General features: G+C 50.1%; 1 protein-coding gene across 1 annotated transcript in view; it reads left to right on the top strand.

Moving 5' to 3' along the window:
* LOC135967581 (uncharacterized) overlaps positions 1-9,982 on the top strand; it is a 45,792-nt gene extending 35,810 nt beyond the window's left edge. Inside the window, exon 5 of the mRNA XM_074018072.1 lies at positions 9,573-9,982. Within this exon, the coding sequence (XP_073874173.1) occupies positions 9,573-9,925 (353 nt within the window). The 3' untranslated portion in view covers positions 9,926-9,982. The remainder of the gene's footprint in view (positions 1-9,572) is intronic.
* Positions 9,983-10,735: the final 753 nt, after the last annotated feature.

Below are 10,735 nucleotides of genomic sequence, written 5' to 3' on the forward strand. Positions count from 1 at the left end.
GTGGCTTCTCCCTCTGGTATGTGTTAGATGAGATGGGCGTGTTTAGGGTGGTGTGGCCCTAGACTAGAAATGCAAACCCTGCCTCACCCCAGATCTGCCCCACCCCAGTGTGACTTTTGGAGATGGAGGCCCAGCATCCTTCACCTGCCCTCCAGGGTGATGCTGAGGATGCTGAGGTTTCAGAGCGCTGCTTTGTTGGCACTCCAGCAAGTCCTGCTTAAAGAGGCCAGGATCTGAAATGGCAGGTTACCACATTGTATAGCAGAAAAATAGAAACGTTTCCTTAGAATGGGCGTAGGAAGAAAAATGATTTCCTTCACCATATCTGGAAAAGATTTCAAATTAGCAGGCACTATTTGGAATTATTAGTGGTCTCCTGTATTTCTTATCTTTTTTTTTGTTTTTTCTTTATTTTGATACAGGGTCTCACCCTGATGCCCAGGCTGGAGTGCAGTGGTGCAATCTTGGCTCCCTGCAACCTCTGCCTCCTGGACTCAGGTGATCGTCTCACCTCAGCCCCCTGAGTATCTGGGACTACAGGCACGATACCATACCTGGCTATTTTTTTTTTTTTTTTTTTGTAGAGACGAGTCTTGCTATGTTGCCCAGGGTGGTCTCAAATTCAAGCATTTGTCCTGCCTCAGTCTCCCAAAATGCTTCTGTACCCCTGACCCAACAAGGAAGGACAAGAGGCGTGAGCCACACTCCTGGCCTCCTGTCTTTCCTTGTTGGAGCAGGGATGTAGAAGCACTTGCCGCAGCTGACTTGAGTATATCTCGTTTTGCTTTGTTTTCGTCACGGGTAACCTGGCAGTGCTGTGCACCAGTGCTGCTGGCCAGTTGTTTTTTCGATGGACTGGCAGAAAATCAATCTGAGACCCGGGTTCCTTTCTCCCCGGGTACTGACCAGGTGGGAGAGGAAGGACGTTATCTGAGTATCAACTTCATGAGGGCTGGTGGGGAAACGTCAACTTTAAGGTGCCTGGGATCTAAGGCATGGAACCCAGAGTGCAGCGGAACATAGGGGATGTATCCTTGGGAGCAGAGACGTGCGGTCCAGTGCCCTCGTTCCTGGCAGGTTCTGAGTGCAAGAAAAGGTTAGTGACCCAGCCGAAGTCACGGAGCAACCTGCCAAGACCTGCCTGGATGTGTGGCTGGCATCTGTGCTGGCCCCAAAACTGCCCATTTGGGGATTCCTTGCAGTTTCAGACCCATCTAGGGGTCCGGAGAGGGTCCCAACCATGACCTCAAAGAAAGAGGTGTTGCCTTGAGATCCTCCAAGGTGAGGGTAGGAATTTTTTTTTTTTGTTTCAATTAGCAATAATTTGTTGTGAATGATCTTGGACCTATTTTCCACTTCTTTGTATAGGAAGAGAGACAGAATAAAAAGTCTCAATGTGCCAGATGCCATGTAATGAAGTCGTGGGTTTAACATTGTTGATTATTATGTAACATCACGTTAAGTGGAACATATTCACACGTGTCCACAGCGTGTGCGTGTGCCCAGTCCGATGAGCACGTTGGGTTGGGGTCGCTGCTGGTTCATGCAGCCCCTCTGGGTGGTGCTTTCTCTGTGACTTGCCCAACACCGTTGCTGCTGCCTCTGTTGGAGTTCAGCCTTGACCGGCCTTGCTGCCACCAGGTTCTCGGGGCCTGTGCACCCTCTTCCCCGCGCGCACCCTCTACCCCGCGTGCACGTTCTTCCTGGGGCACACCCTCGTCTCCGCGAGCACCCTCGTCCTCTGTCCTGCCCACCCGGGGTCTGCTGTGTGTTTCTACTCAGCCCATGCCTGCCTCTTGCTGTGAGCTCAGTTTATTGAGGTGCGGTGAGAAACCAACAGAGGGGAGCAGTGTCCCAGCTTGTCAGGGCAGGAGGGAGCCTTGGGCATCTCTTCCCCAACTCTGGCGACCCACCCTTCGCGATATAGTGCTGGGGAGAGAGGTGAGTTCTAAAGGTAAGACGGCCGTGATTTCCTGAGTCTTAATTACCTAACACTGGGTCATCTGCCATGTCGCCTCATCGAAGGGCACCTCTAGAGACAAAGCAAAGCCTCTGGTGGCCGTGGGCGGGGTGGCCATGCCTGTCTGTGGGTTCTGTAGAACCTACCCAAAGCCCCTCCAGCCGTGGGGATGTTCAGGCACTTGCCGCCTGTAGGAAGTGTGCGTTAGCCACGTGGTAGGTGCGGACGCCTGGAGGGATAGGCACAGGCCCACAGGCGTGGTGAGTGTGGGAGATTTAGCCACGTGGGGACGTGTGGCGGGATAGGCACAGGACCACAGACGTGGCGGGTGTGAGAGAAAGTGCACAGAGTGCCCAGCAGATGGCGTGTGGTCAGCGGAAGCCGTGAACACAGGCCGGGCTCGGGAGACACATTTGGAAATACACTTTAAGCAACATCAATGGATAATGCTGCGATTTGGTTTCCTCCCGTGGTCCAAAACATGTTCTAGAGATGCCGCTGCTTTGTGTGTACCTGAGACAAGGGTCTAAATGTATTAGGGCCTTGATGTAATCTGTAAGACAGGTACAAAATGCCTATTTCAACGAGGCACTGAACAAGAAAGCGTGCTCTATTCAGTGCAATGAGAATGCTTCATTGTCATAGGCAAAGTAAAATGCCTCCAAGGCGAGCTTGCCATGTGTTTAATGACCTTGGACACGAGCCTCCTAAACCTGCCAGAAAGTGCTTCCAGCGTGGCTTCATGCAGTGGTTTCATGCAGTGGCTTCAGTGGAGAATGTGCATATGTGGCTGATACTGAGAGCTGCGCAGCACCCTCCTGACCTGACGCATGCCCATGTGTGGACCGTGAGCCGGGCAGCACCCTCCCGACCTGACGCATCCCCACGTGTGGGCCATGAGCCGGGCATCCTGACCTGACAGGTCCGCATGTGTGGACCATGAGCCGGGCAGCACCCTCTTGACCTGACGGGTCTCCTTGTGCCCATTGTGGGACCTCCGTCAGTCAAACAAGTGACACATGTCAAACTGAATGCAGGGAGGAGGGTCCAGGATTGCACGCAGGCTCCATGTCTCATCCTTCTGAGGCCTTCTGGGAAGCCAGGAGGGCAGTGGGGTCTTTTGCGTGTTTCCTCCTGGTGGCTATGAATTTGTACCAATGGCTTTTTGCAAAAGGGCCCGGAGGCGGAATCAGACCCTGTCTTAGAAAGGATGACGTCTTCACGGGCACCTCTTTCCGCCACTCTAGTGCTCCTGTGATTTTTCAATATGTGCACCCTGCAGACTTCAGCCTGTTGGTGTCTTGGGGGAATAGATACCAGGATTGTTCCAATGTGTGCAAACCTGAAACAGGAATTTCTCTGCGTTAAGTTGGTCACCAAAATGGGAGGTAAGGGGAGAGGGGAAGGAACTTCTTGGCCTCATCAGCCCTTTTCTTGAAACTCACAGTCAAACTTTGTCAAATTCTAGATGATGGTGCTTTAGTCGATGCATTTATGTATGTTATGTCTTGTTTTCTGAGTATGGTGCTTCGAGAATTTAAATATTAAGGTGAAATTGCCATGCACGGTTGAATTGGCACCATAATTTGACTCTCTGTAAAGCCTTTTGGTTTTCTGTTAGAGTGACTTACCATTTTTTGAGTTAACTGAAACAAACTCTGCTGTCAGCACGAAGGAACCACTGTCTAGTTAGGACATCCAATTAAATAGAATTCTCCTAAATAGAGCGTGCTCTTTTCATAAATTTTAAAAATTCATCTATTCATCAAACACATATTGAGTACTTATCACCCTGGTTGCTAGTCACTGTTCATATATATTTTTAAGGAATTACTTCCACCTAGCTCTGAAATAACATTGTATTTAGAATTTAGCCCAGAGGTGATTAAGCATGAACTTTTCTCAGCAGTCTTGTTTTCATTTTTACTTGATAACATGTTCTCAGACTCGGTGCCCAGCTGACGTTACTGTGCATTGCCCCAGGCACACACCTGGCCGGCGCTGTGTCTCTGGGGCTTTAGAGCAGGAAGGAAGGGCTGCCAGGTGTCTGGCCCTTCCATGTTTCCCTGGGGGAAGGATTAGGCCTTGGGCAGGAGTCTTGGCTTGTCTTACTGGATTAGCTGGTGTCATTCAGTCAGCTCTGCCTTGGTGTTAAGCTCTGGACTGACTCTGACCTCTGAGTGGCAGAGGAGAGGATGGCGTTTTAGAATCAGTCATGCAGACCGGGGCACCCAGCAGGTCTCGGATAAAAAGTGGTGGCAATTGATCACTTCCCTTTTTGGGAGAACTGTGTGGATTGACTCAGACCTCTTTCTTTTGATTTTATCTTGAGACTTTGCAGAAGCAAAAATGCCTTTAAAAAAAATTAAATGATGGGCTTTTGTAATGTTTGTGTCTCCCCAAGATTCACAAGTTGGAATCCTCACCCGCGAGGAGATAGTGCTAGGAGGGGGAGCTTTGGGCGGTGAGGAGGTCGTGAGGGTCTCATAAATGGGATTTGTGCCCTCAGAAAAGGGACTACAGAGAGCTCCCTCGCTCCTTCCATGGTGTGCGGACCCAGTGAGAAGCGCCGTCTATGAACCAGGAAGCCCTCACCAGGCAAACCTGTCAGGCCTTGACTATGGACTTCCCAGCCTGAGACTGAGACTGAGAGCTGTGAGAAATGAACTTGTGTCATTTGCCAGCCCCTGCCCAGCCTGTGGTGTGTTGTTAGAGCAGCCTGGGTGAACGAAGGCAGGTCGTGAATTTTCTGTCATGCTTTCTGGCTTCAGATACTTGCTAGGGAGATGTCACCATCTTACCCAGGTGGAAGTGTCTGGAATCAGACGTTCCGTTATGATTTGACCTTGTTCTTGCCCCACGCCTGTGCCGTTCGCACCTCCAGGTGTCTCGGCTGCCCGCGGCCCCTCCAGACGTTTCTGATTCGGGGTGTGGTGCTGGTCGCGGCCGTGCCGTCAGTGACCAGGAGTAGGAGCTCGCGCCCCTCGTGAAGCAGCAGCCTCACCCGGAAGCTGCCGAGAAGCATTTGACAGAAGGTGATCGCGCCTCGAGACTGAAACTTCCTGTTTACAGGGAATGGAGGTGCATAGTAGGGAATTTCATGATGGCCCTAGAAACAGATGCCTCTGGGGTAGGGGATATTCTGCAGGACAATGCAATGATCTTCTCGAAAAGTGAAGATCACAGATAAAAGGGGTGCGAGGCTGTCCCTGACTAAGACGGGGAAGGAGAGTCACTCAGCACAGTGTGTGGCCCGGATAGAAAAGACGTTTTCGGAACGATTGTGCTACCTGAACATAACCTGGACAACGATGCTCTGAAATCATTCTTGTCTGCTGATGATGGTACTGCGGCTGCAGAGGGGCCTTTATTCCTAGGGAACGTGTGCCTGAGGACTCGGTGAGGCAGCAGGAGCCTCTCACCTTCAAGTGGCTCCAGAGAAGAAACAAATCTGTCTCTCTGTCTGATCTACAGAGAGAGTGAGAAAGCAAATCTAACGAAATGTTAGCAGTTGTTGGAGCTCCACGTGGAGAAAACTTGACCACTCGTTGTACTGTTCTTCCACTTTTTAAATATGTTTGAACATTTTCATAATGAAAATGTGGGAAAGTAAAAATAAATCTGGAAATTAGAACGGAAGTGAGCCCAGCCAAGTGCTCTTGGGTTCAGCCGGGAAGAGCCAACGGTCCGTTGGTGTTCTCTCGACTCGTCGTGGGGATTTCCTCCTCCTGGGTTCACCACCTAGTTTTCCTTGTGGTAGTTATTTTATACATAGCTATGAGCATAGGTGATACTGAAAACACACGTTTAGTGTGGTTTGTCATTAAGAATTTGGAGAACTGGCTAAATAAACCACTTGTACAGAGTTGAGATGAGCACTACCTGCCTCAGCGTCTGTGGTAACAGCTTCATTTGGGTGCAGAGCTTGGCAGAGGTTTGAGTGACTCTGTCTCGATGGTCCTCTGTCAGAGGACAAGGTTAAGCATCACCACCGAGGGCCCTGTTGAGCCTCTGGGCTGGAAGTAACCTCCCCCTGGCTGGTGAGGCAGCCTCTGAGGGCCTTTCCTGACAAAGCCCTTCACTGAGCTGCAGTTTGGCCATCTCTGCCCTCACCTCCCCGACTGCAGGGCCTCGAGGTCTCACCACCTCCAGCCTGAGCACCCAGTGCCCAGGGGCAATTTCCCACCTTCCCTGGGGGCTCAGGATTCTGGCTCCCGGGGCAGTGCCCGCAGCTGGGCCCCTCCTCCTGGGCTGGGGGTAAGGCTGGCCACGGCCTCCTGCTATGTCCCACTGGCCACTTCACCGCAGCTGCAGCCCTCACTGGGTGGCCCCTCCTGCTTCTGTTGGATGAGGAGATGCAGGCCTTCACCGAGGCTTCCTGGCCTCGCCCCTGCTGGCCCCAAGGCTGTGCCGCTTCCCCCTTCCCAGCCCCTGGTCTCTGTACAGTGTCTGTCCAGGATGTCTGTCCATCTGTCCTTGACATTCTGTCCAGAAGCAGCCACTGTCATCTTAGTTTGTGAGGGGCGAGCAGAGCCCAGGTGCGGTCGATGTGGAGATGCTCATGCACTTCAGTGTGCAGGGAAGTGAGTTCCTTCATATCTACAGCCTCTGCACAGCCAGCTGGGAGCTCACCCCATTCACAGGTGGATGTGCCTTGTTTTTTGGCCCAATCACCTGCATTAACTCAGAAGAATCACAGTTCCCTGCTTTTCTGTCTTTCGTGACCGTCCACCTCCCTCCTCTGCCTGGGGCTGAATGGTGGGGTCTGTCATGGGTTCGTGGGACCCTCTGTTCTTGTGCGGCCACCAGGAACTGTTATCCGGGCTGATTCCACAGGAGGAGTTTGGGGTGAGCTCCTGAGCGAGAGTTGGGAAGACTGACGTCTGTGTAAACCTTGCTTGTTCATGGTTATTCCTCTCAGTCTTCTTAAATTGTGAAAAATTGAGGACCATTTTGAAATATGGATTTAGGTATGGATTGGTGAGGAGAGAACGTTGATCTAATTGGGTTTACGTTTTGTGTGATAATTTTACACTATCCTTGGGAAAAACTGAAGATGTTGACAGGGTCATGAGAATCGTTTCTTTCTTTCTTTCTTTCTTTCTTTTCTTTTCTTTTTTTTTTTTTTTTTTTTTGAGATGGAGTCTCACTCTTGTTGCCCAGGCTGGAGTGCAATGGTGCAATCTCGGCTCACTGCAAACTCTGCCTCCTGGGTTCAAACAATTCTCCTGCCTCAGTCCCCCAGTAGCTGAGATTATAGGCGCTCACCACCACGTCCAGCTAATTTTTTGTATTTTTGGCAGAGATGGGGTTTTGCTCTTAAGGGCATTGTTCATTAAGTATTAATTGGTGGCCTGCCGTTGAAGTAATGTTAGTGTAGTGCTGACATCATCAGCCATGGCAGAAACTTACTTGGCATCCCTGGAAAAGAGGGCAGGGAAGCATAGTGCCCTGACACCACCTCATTCTCCAGTGCTACTTCCAACTCTGAGCTGATGGTCATTATGAGTGGATCTGCCCTGGACAATTAGTTTAGTGCAGCTGCCTTGGACAGTCAGGTTAAAAGTAACAAACCGTCACAAAACTCAGCTAATAAAATGTGAGGAGAGACATGGGACACCAGGAAGGGGTGAGGCCTGTCTCCCTGTGTGCCATCTGTGTGGAGCCTCAGTACCTAGGGGACAGCGTTTACACAGAGCCCCAGGTTTTTATTAGCATTTCCCTGAATAAAATGTCACTTGTGAGCTGCGGACTGGGAGGCTTTTTCTGATTATTAGGTTTCGTAATGTGGGATCATCAGTAGGCAAGGTGGGCCTGAGGGCCATAGGATCTGGAGACTGTCCAGGGCTGCTTTCTGGGGATGACAGGCTTGTCCCTTCAGCAGTCAAGACACCAAAGAGAGTCTTTCTGAGAATAAAAGAGAGAAGCTTTTAAGGAAAAAGGCAGTTTCTCTCTCTGTTTGGGAGTTGAGTGCATTTTCCTACATTTACTCGGAGATGTTCCTTGGTTCCCACCATGTGCCATCGCCCCGCTATGGGGTAGGGTCACCCCACCGCGTACCTAACCCAGGAAAACTCCTCTGCAGTTATTTCAGAGGCTGTGTGCATTTCTCTTGCCTCAACGGGTAGAGTGAGTTTTTCTTCCTACTGTTTTTAGTCAGTTTTCTTAATCTAGCCTGTTACTGGGATAAGTTCCAGAGACGAGCAGTTTTAAAAACAATCTTTGTACGTTGCGTAGAGAGCAGTCCACCTGTAACCAGTTTGTTCCTGGAGGTACCGCAGTGGCCTTGGTTACGCGAGGGCCCCGTGGCTCAGGATGGGCCGAGGAAGGAGTGCGTGAGCAGTGGGCACTGGCCGGAGGCAGGGGAGGCGTGGCCACCTGTGGCTCGAACTCCCCCCATCCACTCTACCGCACCGCTGGGACGTGAACATTCTCGCCCTGGACGTTTTGTCTGAATGTTCAGTGCCCAGGCTCTTGGGTACACAGGCGGCCCCGGGTTTTATTTCAAAAGGGTGTCGCGAACAGTGAAGTAACCCACGTGCCTAAGCTTTGATTGACATGAAGGAATGTAGAGGCTGCTGAAATCCTGGTCATTTTAGAACAAAGTATTTTATTAACAGTTTTCTAAAAGAAAGAAATCATTAAAAAATTGATCCCTGTTGAGGTAGAAGGATCTCGTCCTCATGCTCCTCAGTTCCTTCCAGAATCAGCTTCCAGTTCAGCTGCAGAACAGGTTCTGGTGGTGGCTGGAGCAGCCCAGGCACGTGCCGTCGGGTCTAAGTTCACACTGGTGCCCGTGTGGTCTCCAGTTACGGTGCGGGCCGTGGGGTCTGAGTTCACACCATTGCCCATGTGGTCTCCAGTTACGGTGCTGGCCATGGAGTCTGAGTTCACACTGGTGCCTGCGTGGTCTTCAGTTACAGTGCTGGCCATTTGTGCCTTTCTGGGAAGTTAGAAGGAGGATCATTTCATCACGTCTCTGTCCTCCCACACCTGATCTATGCTGGGCCACCGTGAATTCTTCCTTTTAACTGTTTCTCTCATCACGGGCAACACTGGTGTTCTGTGGTCAATGTTTGCCATTTCTGAAAACGGATTCTGTGTTTCTTTATATAATCACCTGGTCTCTTTTACGAATTTCGCTTTTCTTTAAGAAAATCATCGTGCTTTTATCTCTTCAATCTCAACTCTGTTCCCTGACACAGGCTCTTACCAGCTCGAAAATTAAAAGTAATCTTTGATTATACTTAATACTTTCTAAAGTTTTCAAAAGTTTATCAGCATGTGGGTTACTGAACATTGACTGTTTATTTAATGGAAAATTAGATTCTAAGTAGAGTATTAGAGTGAAAATGATCTTTTGATTTTATTAAAATATTCAGGTAAAAATATTAAAATGCCTTCGCCAAACTTCATGCCTGTGTAGCGTGAAAACATTAAGCTGCTCTCTGCTCCCGGGAATGCATGAGTAGAGTATGTGTTTGAAAGCGTCATTCCAGTCTTAAGTTTTAGGTATTCTTAAAGGGGTTGGCTGGAGAAGTGACATTTAGCATTGAGTGAACGTTTGACAAAGATTTGTCTCGATATAAAAATAGTTAAAAACAATCTTTAGTGTTTCCTTTCAGGGTTCACCCATTAAAGAATGGTCTTGTAAAAAACTCATCGAGAGTGTCGGCGCCCAGAGGTGCTACCTTGCCCACAGTTGTGTCATCTGCTGTCACCAGGCGACACGCCCAGCGTTTAGCTGCACGTCAGATGTGGCCACGGGGCCACAGGACATCCCTGCGGACGGATGTTCTTATGCAGATTAATGAGGATGGAGACCGCTGCAGAACTGTAAGCCCCCCAGGGGCTGACGGAAGCCTGGGAATACCCGAGACACCAGAGTCGCTGCTGCCCTGGGTGGAAGGAAACCTGCCCTGGAAGATGGGAAATGCAATAAGGAGAAAGTACCAGGGTACATGATGCTGTGAAAACGGAGATGTTTTAATTAAATTAACAATTAAAATCATTTTAATTATGTGAATTATTTGAATTCATGTTAGTTCTTTTTAGGAAATTAATACTTAAAGCAAGTTTGTTTTCTGAATTGTTTGATTTAATTGAGTCAGCACAAGAGTTAGCATTGATATCTGACCCTCTTCCAGGGTTGGGGCAGAGGAGATGGGGGCAGAGGAGACAGGCCTCCCACCCGCTTTCCCCTGGAGCTCAGCCAGAATTTCCCATTGAGGAGCCCTCAGCTCCCTGAGAGCCAGGAGCTCTTGCGGAGAAGCCGCTGTCGGCATGCCACCCGCTTTGATGGCCCTGCTCTGCCATCCCTGCGCTCCAAGGGCCGGACCCTGCCGCTGCCTGTGCCAGACGGGTCTCAGGGAGGTGCCAGCCAGGGGTTATGCATGGCGGGGCCTGGGCATCGCTGTCCAGATTCCGTGGCTGCCGGTTTCATTCTCTCGCTGTTTGTCCCCCTAGCAAGACTCATGAGGTTCCTTGAGGACAAGACCCCCTCCTGCCACCTGGTCTGTTTCCTGAACGTTCTCTGCACGAGTACAGCCCCGGGATGCAGCCCTCGGGAATCAGGGTGTCGGCCATAGTAGGGCGGGTCGCTCTGCTGGGCACCATGATGGATGTTAACCGCTGTGCTTCACTTCGGGGACGTGTTTAAGTACAAAAGTAATTTTAAAATTTCACCATTATTTCAAGACAGCTAAGAGCCTATTAGCACAGAATCCCTGGTCTGAATGAAATCAAACGGTTCTTATTAATTATTCATGATGCCAC

The sequence above is a fragment of the Macaca fascicularis genome, chromosome 15 (assembly GCF_037993035.2).
Source record: "Macaca fascicularis isolate 582-1 chromosome 15, T2T-MFA8v1.1".
Lineage (NCBI taxonomy): Eukaryota > Metazoa > Chordata > Mammalia > Primates > Cercopithecidae > Macaca > Macaca fascicularis.